The sequence below is a fragment of the Phasianus colchicus genome, chromosome 3 (genome assembly GCF_987193195.1).
Source record: "Phasianus colchicus chromosome 3, bPhaCol1.hap1.1, whole genome shotgun sequence".
NCBI lineage: Eukaryota > Metazoa > Chordata > Aves > Galliformes > Phasianidae > Phasianus > Phasianus colchicus.
In genome coordinates, this window is record NC_143438.1 from 74991616 (window position 1) to 75010941 (window position 19326).

General features: G+C 36.7%; 1 protein-coding gene across 7 annotated transcripts in view; it reads right to left on the reverse strand.

Annotated features, from left to right (window-relative positions):
- Nucleotides 1-22: 22 nt before the first annotated feature.
- The window catches only part of UBR5 (ubiquitin protein ligase E3 component n-recognin 5), an 82916-nt gene continuing 63612 nt past the window's right edge, over nt 23-19326 (reverse strand). For 5 of the 7 annotated variants that reach the window (XM_090137855.1, XM_031591099.2, XM_031591097.2 and 2 more), the window contains 18 exons: nt 19073-19146; nt 18407-18579; nt 18194-18307; nt 17426-17646; nt 15536-15656; nt 15348-15446; nt 14818-15061; nt 14349-14460; nt 13690-13834; nt 13270-13400; nt 12978-13038; nt 12475-12650; nt 12062-12146; nt 10578-10733; nt 10069-10182; nt 8789-8933; nt 8123-8208; nt 24-6945 (listed from right to left, as the gene is read on the reverse strand). In XM_090137855.1, the coding sequence (XP_089993981.1) occupies nt 6733-6945; nt 8123-8208; nt 8789-8933; nt 10069-10182; nt 10578-10733; nt 12062-12146; nt 12475-12650; nt 12978-13038; nt 13270-13400; nt 13690-13834; nt 14349-14460; nt 14818-15061; nt 15348-15446; nt 15536-15656; nt 17426-17646; nt 18194-18307; nt 18407-18579; nt 19073-19146 (2470 nt within the window). In that variant the 3' untranslated portion in view covers nt 24-6732. Of the gene's footprint in view, nt 6946-8122; nt 8209-8788; nt 8934-10068; nt 10183-10577; nt 10734-12061; nt 12147-12474; nt 12651-12977; nt 13039-13269; nt 13401-13689; nt 13835-14348; nt 14461-14817; nt 15062-15347; nt 15447-15535; nt 15657-17425; nt 17647-18193; nt 18308-18406; nt 18580-19072; nt 19147-19326 lie in introns of all 7 variants that reach the window. The other 2 variants (XM_031591100.2, XM_031591096.2) reach the window with 2 other exon arrangements.

Consider the following 19326-nt stretch of genomic DNA (forward strand, 5'->3'; position numbering starts at 1 on the left):
GCGCGGCCTCCTCCCGGCCCGGCCGTTTCCCGGCGCCGCGTTCCCCGGCCGCGCCGAGCCCTGCGTCCAGTGTGCGTGCCGCACGGCGGGCTTCGGCGGCGCGACTGCGCTGGCGGCCAGCAGGAACTCTGAGGAAGACGGCGTGCTTAGCTGGCGCTGCTTCATCGCCCGAAAGCGTCAGCTAGCGGATAAACGCTAAAAAGCACGTGGCAGAACCCAACCAACTCATGCGGCAACGAAACCCGCATTTTTTTGATCTTGATACAGACGTCAGAATACATTTAAGCAATCGGGTAACAGACGTGGTTGCTCCCAGCTGTAAAACTCTCGTTCCTTCCCCTGGACTTGCTTGTAGGGACTGTGAGAGCAAGCAGCGAGAGTGAAAGCATTGCTAAGATGTTTCTGCCCTTTATTGCAAGTCACTTCTTACGAACAGAGATTTCTGCAAGAGACTGTAATTGTCAGAGTTTTTGTTTCTTTCCTCGTCTCCAGGCTGGCCAGGCCCTTGGGCTCCAGTTTCTGTGGATGCATGGCGTATTTGTCAACACAATCCCAGGGAGGCAGGAGGGAGAAAAAAGAAAAGCCCTGCTCCAGGCAGCAGGGAGTGGTTTGGTGCAACCGTTTGAAATTGGACAAATGTGAAAGCAAACACCAGTGACGAGCACCCAAGACAGTTAGCTGACGCAGATCCAGGACTGAGCCACTCTGTAAAAGTAGAGAGGAGCACTTGAAGTGCCAGGAATAAACACTTGAGGAGGAGGATGTGGAGGTCTGATGTTCCTCGTGGAGAAGAGTCTGCACTCACCGCACCATCCCCATCACCGCTGCCTGGTTGCTCTTGAGTTCAGGTGACTGCTGGTCCCAAGCATAGAACAGGTTTGGTTTCCTTAAATGGAGTTTTCTGACAAGAAACACATTCCTAAGTGTCACATCACTAAACAGTGCACCAGAATATAGAACAGGCATTAAAATGAGAAAATACAGTCTTATACAAACATTTGCTGTTACCCAACTACTGCTCTTTTTGAGTCAGTTTTGAAGTTTCATTGCTCAAACGTACCCATACATGCTGTGTAATGTCTGTGTTTAACTATAGCTCCAGTCTTTCACGTACTGAGTACCAGGGATTCCATTTCTTCATCCAGAGCAAATGATGAGAGGAACTCTGAGTTGAAGCAAGCCCAAATGACCCATCAACACCAACACGTTTCATTGGTGCATCCAATACAGTGCTGATTTCCCAGGAACTCATGCTTCCTCCTCAACAAGAACAAGCACCAAAACTCAAGTACCAATCATACTATTTAATAACACTGACCTGCCTATTGATAGTTCCAGATCTCTGCCCCTAAATCCAGTCACCCCCAAATTAGGGACTGTCCTTGAAAAACCCTCGGCTTTTTTAAACCTAAACCATAAATTCACGTAATTAAAAACAGAAAGGACTTTGAATATTTAGGGATAATTTCTTAAAGACACACTTCCCCTTCTACAGATGCACAGCAAACATCTATTTACACAGAGCCTGAAGAATAATACAGAGAAAAAACGTGGCAAAGGACATGTACCGTGAAAGAGAGGATTAACAAAACAGCAGTTGGCTCTTCTCACATCTCCACAAGAATCCACCAACTTCTGTCAACTGCATATAAATTAATTACATAACGTACATGATAATGAAATATGGAAAAGCACTTGTGGAATAGTAAAATAGTTTACATCCAGATTAAATACATGTAGTATTATGCACGGTTTTGCAAGACAAAGATTACCGAGGAGAACCTGTACTGTTCTATTGAAAACATCACCAGGTGAATGGGACGTTTTCCTCCTTCTTCAGCTCCTAACCTACTTGGTGGCACAGAAGCTGAACTCAGGGGTCGTACCTTCTCTTTCTCAGGACAGCATACAAGTGCCAACTCAGCATCCCTGCCATCATTGCACTGGACCAAGAAATGGAATCTCTGGTACTCGTGTTCACCAAACTTTCATAGATCTCTCCTGAAAGTGCAGGGGTGTTATCCAGAGGAGCAGGATGCAGAAATCCAGAACAAGATGTCCCTGAAATTTGTCAACAGTAACATCCAAAATGCAGATCACAATTTGAGCTACAGTGCCTCTTTGCTCCCTCCCCCTAATGATACTATTTACTTTGAGAATATTTGTCTGTATTTTAAAAATACATTTATAGAGATTGCATTTTATGTAAAGAATGCTATTTTAGGTAGGTTGAAGAATTTTCATTTATAAATCAAAGTCAAATCAATCTTCCTAGCTGAAAATTGTTCATAATGTGCAAATCAGTATGTGAATAATTTCAGCATGTCCAAAATAAGCATTTCCTGGAAAGCCACCTTAGAAGTCTCCTTGCACAGAAGCTAACAAGGGTTGTGGCAGCAATGTGTTTTCCAGTAAGTTCATATTGACTACTGTATTCAAACATACACTGTGTTAGATGTTGTCATGGATGAAGGAAGTTTCAACATTATGGAGAAGAAATGTTCTGAAACACTGGGTAGCAACCAACTGCTTCTTACTAAACAGTATATCACAATGGTAACTTGTGATTAATGACAAAAATGAGCATTACATTCAGAAAATTGTGGACAGAGACACTGTGATGCAAGTCACCTTTAGAACAGATTTTGATTACAGGTTACAGAGATACAGAGCACGCATGAACTTCTAGCACTGAGGGGTCGAGGTGCTCAGTGAAGCTTTTGCATGACTAATCCGCACCCACATTGTGTGTGTGGATGTTCAGAGCTTAGGATAAGTGAACACTACGCATGCTGAAATCCAATTATTAGGATTTGCAAAGTCTTACATTTCGGTTTGGCAGACTATTTACTAAGAAGAATTAGGCCAACTGAAGAGTTTAGGTTAAAAGGTCAAATTATCCAGTTTAAAAAGAGAAAGCAAAACAAAGCTAGTAAGCTAGGTAGCTGTTTGCCATAGGAAGCTAGAGAAATGAAAGCATCAATGAGTGCAGAAAGGTTTAGAATGCCATTTACATAAATTCATGCACTGAGACATGATCTACAGCTTATAAGATGAAAGAGGAGCAGATAAGATTGCTGAAATTAGAATCACAGAAGGAACACTGAAGATTGTCCCGGTCCAACCGCCTGCTGTAGCAGGGCTGCCATCCCCTAGCTCAGGCTGCCCAGGGCCCATCCAATCTGGCCCTGGAATGCAGTACCCACAGCTCTCTGGGCATCCTGTGCCAGAGCCTCACCAAGGCCCTAATGTACTGAGCAATCTGTCACAGCATTAGAAACGACCAAGCTGTGCTAAACTAGGCCTCCAGAAAGAGCACTGTGTGAAACAGACCTGCTAGATACAAGGTGGTGTGACTCGTATGTTTCTGCCATCCGTAAAACTGAAATCAGAAGCTCCTACATGTTATTCTCTGTGCACTTCTATTTGGACACACAGTGAAGCAAACTTCTTTTTAAACAGTAGATCTGTACACAACTGCACGTATCTTTTAAAAGATAAACACAGGCTATTAGGAAATTTTCATTTTTTTTTTACACCTCCCTGAATGACTGATTCTGTACAAGATGGGTAGCACTTTTGATTCACAAGTTCACCAGTTCACTTTTTTCCAATAAATGCTACCTATAACCAGTAACTTACTTGCAGGAAAGAAAAGTAACTCCCAAACCAAGTGGAAAGAAAAGGCCACTCTGTAAGAAAAGTCTGTGTAATTTTTCATTTCTGGTAAGGTAAGCAATCCGAAGCAAGCAGTCTACCTTCTGGACTGGACAGAGTAAACTATCCAACAGAATCTATCACTGAGGACTAACTATGGGAAGACCACGCTAAAGAGTCAGTTCACTTTAGCTTCAGAATAGGAACCGGCGAGCTGGTGGCAACATTTTGTTAGTTGCTAACCTCTATCTTCTATTTCAGAAGTTATAAATATAGGTAATTATCTGGACTATATAAAAAGTATTAGAGATTTTTGCTTTAACTTGTTTCTCTACCACATCTTGGAAGTGAACTAATAGAAGGGCTTAAGTCAAAGGGAGACGAGGTGTATGATTTTAATAAACATTTTTTTTCTTATTAAAATCTTGATATAGTTTAAATATACCATACAGAGGAAAAAAAGCTATTTATACATATTTCAAGTCAATGACCACAGCATAAATCAAACTAGATTCCCTCTCCACTTCTGTCATCAGAATGCCTTGTGTGTATATATGGTGAGCTACTATGAGTTATCTGCATAATTTCTGTCTAGCTATACATTACAGGACTTAAAAAAAGTTTAATCTATATACAGAAATATATATACATATAACATATATTTATATGTTATACATACACATACACTTATATACATATACACACAATACATATATATATACACACAGTACTTTACATTTATATATGGCCTTTTATCCAAGGACCTTGAATACTTTTTAATACATCAAGTCTCACAAAGCTTTGTGAGGGAGGGAGCTTTAATTTTACAGACTGTAGAACTGAGGCCTATTCTTAACAGGTTCCTGTTGTTTGCTTTTGTTTATTCCTGCTTCCTACCAACTTCACAACATTCCCATTAGAGGCATTTTTGGTAATGAAATAATTATACCGGTTCGAAACCCAGGCAGAAGACACACAATGCTTTGTACCTCTCTAACTATATTCCTTACTATATGAGAATAGTCATGCCAGTAAATTTTCTCTATACTGCTCCTTAAATTTAGACTTGCATAGCTGTACTGGGTTTTCTCTTTTTAAAGAAGCATTAGCATAGTGAAATGAGATAATTTAAGATACACTGAAAATCACAAAAGAAAATCCAGAACAGACTCCAATCCCCACACACTGAAACAGTTCTTTTCTAGAATGATTGATTTAGAAAGTGTCAGTAAATACAGAAATAATTCTACATCTGTGTATTGATTTATCTGCAGATTAACTACATAAGCCTGAAACAATCAATTTTATCTAGTAAATAAGATTTTCAGCATCAGTTTGGCAACTGGTGATTGAAACTTATCTCAACCATGTTCCACACCTGTAGGTACTAAATAATCAAAACTGGAAAAAAAACCCAACCAATCACAAACACAGGTAACTTCTGGCCATCCTCAACTAGCTGACACAAAAGGAAAATCTAGTGGAACTGCAGAATTGAATTCCACTCAGATTTTAATGAAACATCAATTAACTCTCTCCAGCAAAACAAAACAAAAAAAACTTACTAACAGACTCATGGCATTGAAAAAGCAGGAAAAAGCCCTGTAAGCCCTTAAGCTTCAATTCTTCAGTCCACTAAGCTTTCAGAAATCTATGATACAGAAAAAAGCAGCTCTTGCCTTTAGTTATCACTCCAAGTCTCCAAAGTCATGCATGCACTGGGAAAACCAATACCTAGGTCACGTTCAATGACTGCCCTCCCCAAAGCAACCACTTCCAAAGTGAAAATACAGTAGAACCCACTACAACACAGTTTGAGAACTTTATTCTAAACTAATAACCTTGAGATTTTTTTTAAAACAAGCCACCTTCCCTTCAAACCAATACTGTCAGCAGAAGGGGTTGCCTGGCCCATTTGATTCAAGATTCTCTGCTAACTGTAAAATGCGGGTTGAATATCTTCTGCATGTCAATTTTTCAGTTACAAAATTCTGATTTTGATGAAGAACTGTGCTTGGTGTATGCTGTTAGCTAAATTATAAATGGCTAAATAAATAAAAACTATTGTTTCTTCAGTATGACTTGGTATTTTGTCTGTAATTTCTTTATTAAAAAACTGTAACAAGATACTTAAAAAAAGGCTAGATACAAAAGAAGTTAAGCTGCTCACGAACATTAAAGTTTTCCAAAAAAGTATCTTCAATAATCATGATCTTATAAACATTTTACAGTTACCAGAAAGTGCCCAGGCTGAGTTTACATAGTTAGACAATGTAGTACAAGTGTTGGGTTAGAACTGGTAGTGGAACAATCTCCTGACTGTCTGTTCACTGAAAAAGGGATACAAAATGTTGATTGTGATCTATGAAATACTGTGCATTGGCCTCAGCATATGTACAAAAAAAAAACCCCAAAACACTGGAGGTACAGATTACATGCAAAATATTAGTGGTGGCATCTGATGTGCCAGAGTTCAATGCAGCTAGAGCAAAAATTGCAATGAAAGTGGTTTCGTAAGTGAACGATCACAACTCTGGGATCTGAGCTGTCAGCAACTTTTTCTTTTTTTCCTTTCTTTCTTTCTTTCTTTTTTTTTTTTTTTACAAGTTCAATATACATGGTACACAACCGCAGCCAACCACAAATTAAACACCATAAAAAAGTTAAAATAAACCACAGAACATACTTAATTTTTTATTTTGAAATTCCCTACTCCCTCTATACAAGAACCTTTGCTGAAACACTTTCCACAAAGGCAGCAGTGAATTTTCAGAACATTTTACATATTTTCCCTCAGCAAAAAGATAAATCACAGTGTAAATTATATTGTTCTGCTGTCATCTTTGGCTGGGGTTAGTCCAAGGAGTTATTGACTAGCAAACTGTCGCAATCAGATATTGCCAGTGCTCCTTAGGCCTTTACATTACAAATTTAGTACAGGAATGTTTGCATTTAAATCTTTAAAGTACCACCAGGGGTATGACAGCATTAGCTTTCATAAACTTTTATAGACAAATGGAAAAATCTACAAAACTTAGCTAGTAATATTACACAGCAATACACACTTTTTATACTCTACACAAAACCAAAATTCTTGGTCTTAATGGCGAGTAACAACTTCTGTTTCAAAATCTGCTTAGAGGAATAGAGTGGGACATAAAGGCGAGAAATGCAAGTGTTTGCTGTAGGAAGGTGTTGGTCATCTGGTGGTCTTATTGTGATTGATGGCATGGGCTGGAATCCCTCTTCACTGGCTGGCAATGATGGACTTGACGTCCAGAAGTAAACCTGATAAAAAGAAGACAGCATTTAAAATTGTGATGGGCAAGGCTACAATTCACACTGCATACAAATGACTGTTATGGCATGAGTTTAAAAAAAATAATAACTGCACAGAATAGTTGCAGTAGTTTGATCACAGTACAATCCTGTCAGTATGTCAACTCAACTCAGTGATCACGCTATATACTTCTGTAATAGCTTCCTTCATTTCCTTTCCTGTGCTGCTCATTATATTATACACTTCTAAAACTAATAACAGCAGTGCTCAAGATGATCCTGCATCAACAAATCCTCAGTAAATATGATGTCCCCAGCTCCATTTGGGAAGATTTTAACTCTCAACAATATGAAACCAAAAAAAAAAAAATCTCTCACATCAGAAATCGCTCCCAAGCCGGTTCATGACCAGGTGATATAGCACTTGTACAGACAGAAATCAACAATGGAGAACATTGGGTTTATAGTCTCAAGGGTGAAATAATGACTTGCAGAGCAGAGCCACTACCCAAAGTATAATTAGAGATATTCCTTAACAATTATGATCCAGATTTTCCACTTTTCAGATTAGTCCTTGTTTCCTGTTAGCAAATCGTAAAGGAAAGATAGTACCTTAAGTAGTAAGTTAAATGCAAGTAGTTTTAAGAAGCGAATGGATACAATGTACAGGCAAGTTTTCCAAAGTGAAACAATCTTTTTTCTTTCATGCTTCTCATCAGCTATTCTGAAAGGGCTTTGAGAAAAAGGAGATGATATCATTACTGACATCTTATAGACAGGACACATGCATTGCCCTCAGGATACACAGAAGTTAAGAGAGCAACTAATCCAGGGAAAGAAAAAAAAAAAAAAAAAATCAATCTCAAGAAATCTAATATACCAGCCCACAAAACACTTGACTAACAACAGTAGCTTAGCTTAAGAACTATTTTGCAAGGAATGTGAGCATGCTTCCACATAACAGATTTGTAAATAAGGGCAAGAAAACACCACATTTACTTTCAGCTGCAAAGTCTAGGATTCACACCCTAATGTTTCCAGAACTGAAAGTTTAACCAATTCTTACTACTATAGTCTACCACCTTACTGTTAGCATACAAAGTTGGTATACACACTGAATGAACAGTAATGATACAAAAGTAATCCCAGCTGTTCTGCACGCTTCCACTAAAAATGAACAACTTACCAGATCTTGTCTTTCTGTCATACTCATCTTCTCAACTATGGACCAAAACCAACGCTTGAACTGCAAAAGCTTCTCAGCATTTTCTCCTATATGAGAAAAAACAATATACATTGTGTATTTATGTAATTTGTTGGTGTGCTGAACAATAAATATTAAGAGATCTGTTCTAAATATACTGCATGCAAGCTGGATCTCAGCCAGTTTCTGATACTGGAGACAGACTCATTTCAAAGCTAATATATGCTACTGAGTTTAAAGGCTAAGTCTGTCATACCTCAGTGTATCACACCCTCCCAACCAAAAAGTCCAGTAAAGCTAAATAAGTTTTTTTTTTAACTCTGTTTAAGACATTAGACTGCATACATCACATTTATAGTTCTAACATTAGGTCAGAAATTCCAGAAGGAAAGACGCACTACCAGTAACATAATTCTTTTATCTCACACCAAGTGACAGTGAAGTTGGAAAATGTGCCCTTTTTTTTTGCCTTCACTCAAGGTAAATGCTCTAAAAGGTATGTAAAGAACACAGAAATTTTGTCATCAACTTGAGTGACTTAGCAACTGATGACAAATTTTAAGAGATAGTTTCAGCTTAAAGCTGGTAACTTCGTGTAGAACAGTGTTAAAGTTATTCAAACAGAGTTGCAGAGAAGTTGTTTCATACCTGACTCATCATTGAAAGAGGTAAAGCTGATTAGCATTTGCACATTTACTTCACCACAGCCATTTACCAAAAGCCTGAAATCTTCTGCTGTCAAATCTTCTAATGAATTCTTTGGAAGTACATCCAGAAGACCCTTCCTCATTGCCTTAAGTGAAAACCACAAGATTCACATTACAGCCATTTCATTTACTGACAAGTTCCATGTCCAATTCCCTATCAACTTGAAGTTATAACCATTATACTCTTGGCTGTTCTTTTCTGTCAAAGCTTTATGATCCAAGATGCCAATCTTTTGAAACAAAAAAACTGCAGCAAATTAAGCAGCAGAGCAGTACAAGTATATGATTGCAAAAGAAAACACTAATGGTTTCAGTAGTATTGCACCAACTACAGGAGCAGATGCAAATTATATTCTAGTATTGAAAATATCAGATATTTTACTGACCTATACTGAATCTAATGAGAGTTACAAAATGCACATCGCATCTTAATTGCACTTTGCTTCCCCAGTCACTCACATCGCTCTTCTGCTTTAAAAATGTAATATACGTGCATATGTGTGTACACATACATACATGTTTCAACGTAAGTGTTACAATTTTCAACTCTTATAATAAAGAGAGAGTTTAAATACTTATTAATTCATGCAGACAGGGAGACTGAGTGACTTAATTCCAGGAACACTTTTTTTTTTTTGTAGAATTTTGGACTTAATATGCACACAAGTGATCTAGAATCTGCTAGCCTGACTCAGAACTGCAGCAGAAATTACAAAGTTTAGGTGCAGTACGCCATTCTTTTAAAAGAGCTTCAAAATTCAATGTTTTTAATATAGTTTTACAGTCAATTAATAGTTTTTTGCTATACCAGTAAAAAAGAACAAAGTTGTGTTTCATAACAGATTCTTCCTTTTAAAGCAAAACTACAGTCAAGTCAGAAGTTCAAGGTGAGTTATATACATTTTTGCCTGTAAGGCTAAACAAAAGGTGATGGAGATTACTAGTATAAAGTCACTGCTAAACCCAATTCCAAGAGGTCATTTAAGCTTAAGGTGCAATTGTATATACTTAACCAATGAGATCACATTTAAAAGGAATCATCTTTGATCATGTTAAAAAAAACTGGTCATTCTTCACAGCACCACATAACTAGAGGTGCAATTACAACAAAAAAAGATTCTTTTTAACGAAGCTGTCACACTTCAAAAAGAACCTGATTAGCAATACCATAATGAGGAAAGAGAGGGAAAAAAAGCCCACAACACTCTACCAAGAACTTACATGCAGAGGCTGTTCTGCTACTACCAACATTCGGTGTTCCGCATATTTCCGGACATATTCATAAACATTCTGAGGAGTGACTGGTATATTTACACCATTGGAAATAAGTTCAACCTATGGCAAATTACCAAAGATCATTGGAGGAAAGAAAGACAAAATGAGATTATTATTACAACAGACACGTATGTTGATCAGTGATTTATAGTTCAACATTTCTCCAAATTGAAATAAAATATACTACAACACCCTAATGTTAGAGATTCTCTAGGATTGATTATGCTCTCCAGGTTTTATGGTAGGCTCTACCTACACTACCTTCAAGGAAAGACGGACAAACTCAACCAAATGGAACACACACACTTCAATGTCTAAAGAGAATGCTGAATTTGAATCTAGAAAAAGGTAGAAGATCAGCTTTGAAACCTTACAAGAGCCTACATTATATGTACAAGACAACATGCTAAGTTATAAAATTCTGAAATTACAGTGAGTCAGCTTTTTGTCCTTACCTGCCCTCCACCCTCCTCCTTGCAGAGGTCTATTGCAAATGCTAAATCCATTGCTGCAAACACTGCATCAGCATCTGTACTTTGGGAAGCAAGTATAAGTTGCCGAAGGCTTTCATACATAACCGGATCAAAAAAAGCAAAGTCATGCCAGTTCACCTATTAAAAAACAAACAAAACCCTTACCTTTAGTTACAGAGAGATTCAAAATTATGTGACCTGTGCCTAATCGCTAGTATACAACAGCGCACATGTAACAACACAAAATAACTCACGTAACAAAGCATACAAACACTTAAAAATAACAGCAGTCAAACTCCTGTTTTCAGCATGCTGTCAAAGATGCTTAAGAATACTCAATTCAAGTGCATTAGCAGAACATAAAGACTTGTAAAGCCTTTCCTGCTATTATGGGCATAGATCTTACAAAGAAATTTAATAGCACAAAGAAGTTTAATAGTTCTGTTTGTTTTCTTGTTTTTGGAGAAGTATAAGGGGACTTTGTTTTTAAGAAATTCTTCTACATATTACTTAGATCAGTACAGATTTGATGGTGGCTGACTGAAGTTGGAAATGATTTGCATCAGTGCTCCAGAACACTGAAAGATTATTCTCCACTTAAGTACTTACTGCTGTTATACATTTAATGACTGACATATACTGCAGCTTCCAAAAATTAGTATAACACCACCTATTTTTTGCTGTTTCTTGCTTTGTGTATTATCAGGCTGTAAAGAAAAGTAATCCATTATTCACTAACTAAAATATCCTTGGATATACTGAACATGTAACTGGAAGAAATATATATTCAAAAAGAAAACCCTCAAAGGCAACCTCTCTTGGAAGGTATTGTGGAGACAACATATCTTCTTGTCACTAACACTATTTGTTAAGATCATAAATACACTGAGTAATTGGTTATGTGATCAGAATTGTTTTCTGTTATAAAAGGCCAACATTAACAAACTTTGGCTTAAGTTTTTGCATCAGAAATCTTACGATGCTATTAACTAATGAATGAAATGTGAAGGATTAAGTGGTGGGTTTTTTGAGGGGCAAGTGGGGAGGGAAGCAGGAGGGAAGGGCATTTTTACTAAATTTTAGATAACAATCTGAATTAATTTATCCCTGCACTTGTGAAAAAATTGTAATTATAATCCAATTCAGTTAGTTCCATCAAGTAGGAAAATGCTTTTGGGTAACAAGTGATGTTGATATAGTCCAACAGTACCTCTTCAAGCCATCAGTCTTAGGGCTAACTCAAAGGGTAACCTATTGCAAATCCTTCCATCTTAGTCAAATACCTGACTTCAAGTAGATCTACTCATTTCACAATCTAAAATAAAATAACTTCTTCAATTCAAGTTAAAAACATACCTACAGTTCCAGGACTAACTCTACTAGTCAATGCACACAAGGAAGAAAAAGCAGTTAAAGATGAGTTTCTACATGAATAAATCAAATTCAAATTTCTATGATCAACTTACCTTTCTGCCAAGAAGAACTTTGATTACATGTCTATTTAATGTGATAGGACACAACTCATTCTGCAACAGGCACAATCCTAAGATTCTGAAAATAAACATGATTTTTGTTTTAGTATGACAAGTTACATTGGTGATTTTTCAGATTAAAAAATTTAAAATAAGAATTAAGCTTCCCAGTCCTATCGATCCACAAAAGAAAACATTGTATTTTCTGCAGTATAAAACCTTAAGATTATCAAAAAAGATGAATTATAACATGAAGAGAAATATCCAGGTGTGCAAATTCTCCACTATTCAGCACCCAGAGCAAATAAAGTATAAATGAAGTTTCTGCAGCTTGCATCAACAGCACTCTTCCTTGGTACTTTGAATACTCCTCTTTTACATTTTTTTCAGACAAGTTAATCACATACCTGCCAATATTTCTGAAGCAATTCAGCCTTGCTTCTGTGTTTTTACCAGGTCTTGGTGTATAAAAACCTCGTTTTCCAGGTTGGTAGAAAAGTGGTGCATTATCATCCCCATCATCCGTATCATCTAATTCCATATCTACTACACTGCGGCTGGAACCATGTCGCTTTCTATTCTCCTGTTTTGAAAGCCAGAACAGTAATCCACAAATGTACTTCTAGCTACCAAGCCACTTCAGCAAGCTCTTGCAACCCGACTCAAAGACTATATTTTATAATGGTAATGTTTTATATTTTTGAGTGATTACTACTTAATCTTTTCAAAGGCATAAACAAATAGCAATAAATAAATAAAATCTTTTTATCTGAGTAAAGATATATTCTTGATAACCCCACAAGATAATTACATAAAACTTTGCATTGCATGATGAGAGATGGCTCCAGCCAGTTTCTAAAATTAACTGATAACCGGATCTCCCCCTTCTATTTAAGCATCAGTACATTACCTGCACTTTATCTGAAGAGTCTAGCAATCCAAGATCCAATATACTGTCAGCACCATTCTCCCTTGACAGGGAAAAAAAACCAAAGGCAAATGATGAATTAATTTCACAATAAGAAATATTCTGAAACCAGACAGATTTAATCAAACCAAAGTCAACAAGTCACTTATCCAAAGAAAAAAGTCTAGAACAAAGCAATGAGTAAGGTAGATGCATCAGTCAAATTCAGCACAGCACAAAGTGCTTTTAACCACAAAATCAGATTTCATCTCTTACAGTATCCTCAATACTTTACCTGCCATGTGCAATAATGAGTTCCATTGCTTCATCAACTCTTGCTCTAAGGGAATCTTCACTAGCTAGTAACAGAAGCAGCTGAGCAGGGGACAATTCCAACAACATTCCTGTGATCTTACTTGCAAATGCCTGGAGATACAGAATGACATGTTACTGTTCTCTGCCTGTTCTCCCATTTTCAAATATAGTTTTATGAAAGTTTAAGGACTTAAAATATAGAATGCATTACATGATACCTCACAGGCCCCATGACAAATTACAGAAGCAAAATCTGAAGAATATCCTAAAGAATACAAAGCAGGCATACACGTTCAACTATGTTCAGGTAAGTTAATAACTGACTACTAGGAAATTAATTTCTCAATTAAATGATGCAGGGATACTTGACATATCATTTAATGTACTAGCTAAGACATACTGGCTGCATTGCTTGCACTCGAGGGTAGAGCCTTTCTCCAAGCGCCTGTCTGTGTGCGGGAAGTGGATCAGGATCATCACTAGGATTTCCTTCTGATGCTGGTCTAAAAGGCCTTGTATCAATGGAAAGTTGTCTTCTAAAGTCCCTTAAAAAAAAGTTAGAGCAGTTTGTACTAATTTCAGAGGAAATAAAAATACTCTGGACTTTTTTTTATTCCCCCCCACACAAATTCTAAATAGCATTAGCATTTTATACCAGGAATATTTCTCATAGCTATATAGAGAGAATTATTCAGAATCAGAGAATCAAAACAAAACAGATATTTTGATACTATCAGTACTTCAGATGAAGCAGTCAAGTGTGTCACCAATGACAATACTGTTTCTAAACCACCCTGTAACTTCATGCTAGTACACAAGCTTTTTATTTATTGTTTTAGCAGAGATTTATGCCATACTGTTGAGACCATCTATCAGCACTAATATCAACTATATAATTTTTTAAAAAAGTATATGTGGCCATTTCTTTAAATTCATTATCATTTGGTCTCAAAAGTGAAAGAGACATTTAATTGAGTAAGAAGTATCTTTCTGAAAACAACCCAGGCAGTTATTCCATTTGACAAATCAGCTCCAACAAATTAAAAATGTCTCACTTACCTATCCCTGTCTCTCCGAGAACCAGCTCTTAAGCCACTACTTCTCCGCATTTCTCTCTCACGCTCCCTCTCTCGATCTCTCTCCCCCCTATTTCGCAATCTCTGCATCAGACCTTATGGAGAAGGAAAAAAACCATAACCCTCAGTATCTTTATACTGAAATTTAGGATGGAGAGAGAAGTATAAGAAGGATGCAGTTCTGGAAGGCAGTTTGAAAGACATGAAAGAAGTGGTTCTCTCATTAACGTAGTGATCCACGTTCAGCCAAGCTTAAGAAAGGAACCTGAAGTGTTTGTATGAACTTACAAATGCAAAAAAGATCTCAAAAGTTCATACAGTTTCAGAAAACATTTACAAATATTTGTGACAAGCCAGATGCAGCTGACTGAACAGCGAGCATTTTAACATAAAAAAAGCATTTGATGCTTTTACAAATATTATCTGTAAATTAACTGCAGCATTTCACTTACTTGTATGGGTACCCTTGTTGGCATTCTGAATACAATCTAGATTTGGCAGTTTCTCATTTGACAAAAAAGCCTGTGCAATGGCAGTATAAAAGCTCCGTGCTACACCACTGCCTTCTCCGGGCTCATCTTTAAAAGTAACTTTTACTCTGTGGACAGCCATCGGAGTGGTGGCACACCTGCGACCAAAATGATTGTTGAGCTGCCTCATGGTCTGCTGAATTAGAAGATCTCTGTCTCGATCAACCTAGTGAAAAAAAAAATAAACAACTTTTTTTTTCTGTTCTTTATCAATCATCATATTGAGAGAATTTCAGCTTCACAAGGAAGCATCTGGACACTTCCGCATAGATTCAAAAAATACCAAATAGATAATGGAAAACCACACCATAATCACAACACAGCTCATACAGTAAGGTTTTAGACAACTGCTTGCAGATTCTGAAACATAGCTTCTTCTATTAAGTTAATGCAACGTCTTATGGTTCAACTTCTAATGAGACAAATTTGGAAGAACAACTAACATTTTTTACCTCCAACGTTAAATCCCTGGATTGCTGGTTTCTAAGTTTTTCCATCTCCCTGCGGAACTTCGATTCCTTCACTTCAAAGCCACCTAGTTCAGTCAGGATCTTAAAATAAAAATTAAAACCAAAATCAGAATAAGGGAAGTTCATAGTTAGTTGGAAAAGTAATTGTTTTCATACTAAGAAGTACATACCGATCCAGGCTCTGCTCCAACATCTTCCATGAATACTCTACCAAACAACTCTAAAGAAAGACGCCAACGTCCCAGCAACATGTCATGAGATATAACCATGCCCATGAAGCTACACTGTGGTCTGGTAAAAGAAGGATAAAAAATAAAATTAAATTTAGATACATTCGGTGACTTCTGCTTTGACATAATATCTTGCCTCCAAGTAAGTTCTTGATTTCTGACAAACTGGTCTATCACCCAACTACACTCTAGAGGAACATGTAGAGCTCAAATGACTGTGTTAATTACTTGATTACAAGCTAAGCAAGATGCTAGATAAAACATTCTACACTGCACTCACAGATAAAACCAATCCACTTTAAATAATAAAACCTGTTATCTACAGTAAGGTAATCTGATCATAAATCCTCGAGAGGTCTTTCCACGTGCTGTACAGGGTTAACCAATACTACTTGTCTTAATATATATGGAATTATACACAATGAGCCCAGTCTTACAATGGCCTAGAGTGTGGCCAGTTAAAAATGCCTTCTGCCTACTGTGCTAAGCAGTTACTATGTATTAGCATATGAAGGAGCTAATAACTTGATACGCATTTGGAATGAACAAAGAATGAGTAAGAGTACTTGGCAGCAATTGCAATGGAGGAAAAAAGTCTTCAAAAATAAACTGAATGTGAAAGTCTAGCAGATCTACCAAGAAGAAAAATATAAAAAATGCTGACATAATGGAGTCTTTCCTCCTCCACTCCAGTAAACAAGTTGTGAGCTCTATTTACTTAGATTAGGCATTGTCTCCAGACTAAGAAGTTTCAGTAATTTAGATAAGTTAAATTTTTCAATTCAGAATTCTTCTCAAAAATGTGGTCACACTTTGTGACACAGGTGAAAGAAAGATGAAAAAACTTTCTGTATGTCACTCCTCCTTTTATGTAAAGCTGCATTACAGCTCTCCTTTTTAAACAGGAAGAGCAGACTGGACATTCATACTGAAGTGCTAGTTATAAACCTTAAGATTTTTAAGAAGTTAGTACTTTTCAGTTCTGTGTTATAATCCCCAAACTTCTAAACATAACCCTTTGCTCCTACAGCTGTGCTTGAGAATCCTCTACTGAGGCTTAGGATTTTGCATATTGTTGTACCAGTTGCAAATTTCAGCACTGATTTTAGCAGTTCTAGGTTTTAAATATTCACAAGTACTTAAGTACTTTATCATAAAAATGCTTAAGTAATTTTTATGAAGCCAGTCAAATGAACTTTAATTTCATAGAAAGTAATTAAGCTGGATGTCTATTCTTCATGATAACTTAATGGTAACTTATCCTAATCCTTCCAATCTTTATAAAGCCTTTATTAAATTATCTGTCTCCCATAATACACGTTGATTTAAACAGAGAAGTTAAATTTACGTTGGCTAACAGTCACTAAAATAGAACACTACCACAGCTGAAATTCAAATCCTGCTTCAAAAAGATAATTACTCCACAAGCATGCAACTTCATTGCTACTTGGAATGCACTCTTCTGGAGCTGCCTTCAACTGAAAACTGTTTAAAAAAATAAGAGTCAACTCCAAGTGAAGATTGTTCAATCCCTAACTGCATAAAATGGAACTGGTATCTAAAGACACAGGCGGAAGCTGTCAATTCCCATTTTTCACATGGCTTACTAATAAGTCATACTATGTCTGCAGAAGAAAGTCAGGTAGTAAAGGACTTTAGTAGTTTGCATAGACTTCGAGACTGTTCAACTGTTTATTTAAAAGCTACTAAATACAAACAACACATTCAAACTAAATAAATATACCTGTTTTAATTTAAAAGATTTTAGAGTCCTAAATATCCTTTTATCAGTTCAGTGACATTTCATACAGTAATTTTAAGTCCAACTACCTGAAAGATGTGAGAGGTGGTCCTTCGCTTTCTGTCAGTCCTATCTCTGCCAACAAGCTGCTTTTCAGTTGTGCTGCAAGGTCATGAGCTGAAGGCCCTGGTTTTGAACTCTCAGATTCTTCTGTAGGCACATTTTGTTCTTCTCCTTCTCTCTTCTGCCGATTTTGCATACTCATAACATTTTTTAAGTTGGCTGCATAAGACATTTTAGTTGGAAGAACCTAAACAAGGAAAAGTTAAAGTTAATTACAATTTATTGAAAGCAAAGGCTTTTTCAGAAAACACATTGTTCTTAAAAAATAGAAAAATAACTGCAATTGCTTAATTGCTTTGATAATATGCAAACTCAATGGTTTCAACAAATAGGAAACACAGTTTTCCTGTTTTACTTGTTTCACAACAGGCATAGGCATTCAGTAGGCATAATGCAGGCATGTCAGATCTGCCCCACACAGTAATATCTCTTATTAGAAATCATTACTCAATTGGCATTTCAAAATTAACATAGATCATACTGTAGCCTTTAAAAGTATCACCTGAAATCTGCTATTAATCAGTAACTATACAAATCCTAACATTTCAAAAAAAATTAATACTTAAGTAGAAACTAAAATAGAAGTCAAAAGTTTTCACACTTAAAGTGGTTTTGAATTATTGTTCTGAAAGCTACTTAAAATTTTTACTATAAATTGAAGCATCTTTTTTGGGAATTAAGGTACTGGCTTAAATTATCTGCATTGCTTAAAATAATAAAATCTTTAAATCTACCTCAAGGCAGTTTCTATCCACTGTAACTTCCATTAAGCACTTCCCACTGTTGGCAGAAGATGAATACAGACCCTGGCTTGGTCGACCAAACAGATCTTCTTTGCGAGCGTTTGGCTGAAAATTAACAAAAGCATTCTGGGTAAATAATATACTTCAGTTAGAAAAGAAAAAGTAAATTTCAGTTATCTTCCCGAATGCTATCTCTGGTGTCACCTGTAGTAAGTGGGGCTGGTCTGCCAAGGGAATGGCTTCTGCCAGAGGAACTTCAAAAGGATTGGGTGGAATGCAGCCAAGGAATGTCATTGAGTCTGATCGTCTGAAAAATGGATGGTTTTGGCCAGTCTCTGCTGGAAGGGAGTCATCATCTTTGTCATTGAGTGCAGCACCTAAACAGAGAGATGCCACTTCAATTTTCAGTTATAAAAGCAAAAAACTGAAATTATCAAAAATTAAGCATCCTTCTTAGCTATCTGACTGGAGGAGCAGGAATGCCAGCCACCTCCCAATAATTTTAACAGTTCTATAGATGTTTCTGCTGATCCACAACCCCCCATTTTTATTTTTTAAGTTGTTTGTTGTCATTTTTTATACCTTTCACTGCAACAAATTTTACTGAATATGCACTGCTCCTCTATACACACTACACTACTTTTGGCAACATTTTCAGAACTGTTACAGTTCAACTCAAATTCAAATTTTGAATTCGGCAATTGCACACAACTCCAAGGGCACAAACTGCAGCTTTTTTTTTTTAGAGAAAGTAGATGAAATAGCAAGTATATAAACAATTTATTAAAAGTCTCAACTAGCTAATTGGGACAAAAACACTACAAAAGTGTTGTACTTTAGCATGCTAAAAGAGCATTTCTGTATACTAACTTTGATTGGTGTCATCATCGTTCTCATGTTCTGAATCTTCATTGTCAAGACCCAGTTCCAAAAGCTCTCGAGTTCTAAAAGAATAAAAAGCATTTACAGCTGTAGAAGTCAATAAAAAGCCAAACCCTAAACGACAGTTATATCTGCAAGCTATAAATAATAAGAACTCTAAAATGACTGGTGAATAAGTAGAGCTGTTGCATGAGGAGGCGGTGTTCAGAGCTGTAGAGTACTTTTTATTACATAATCACTAC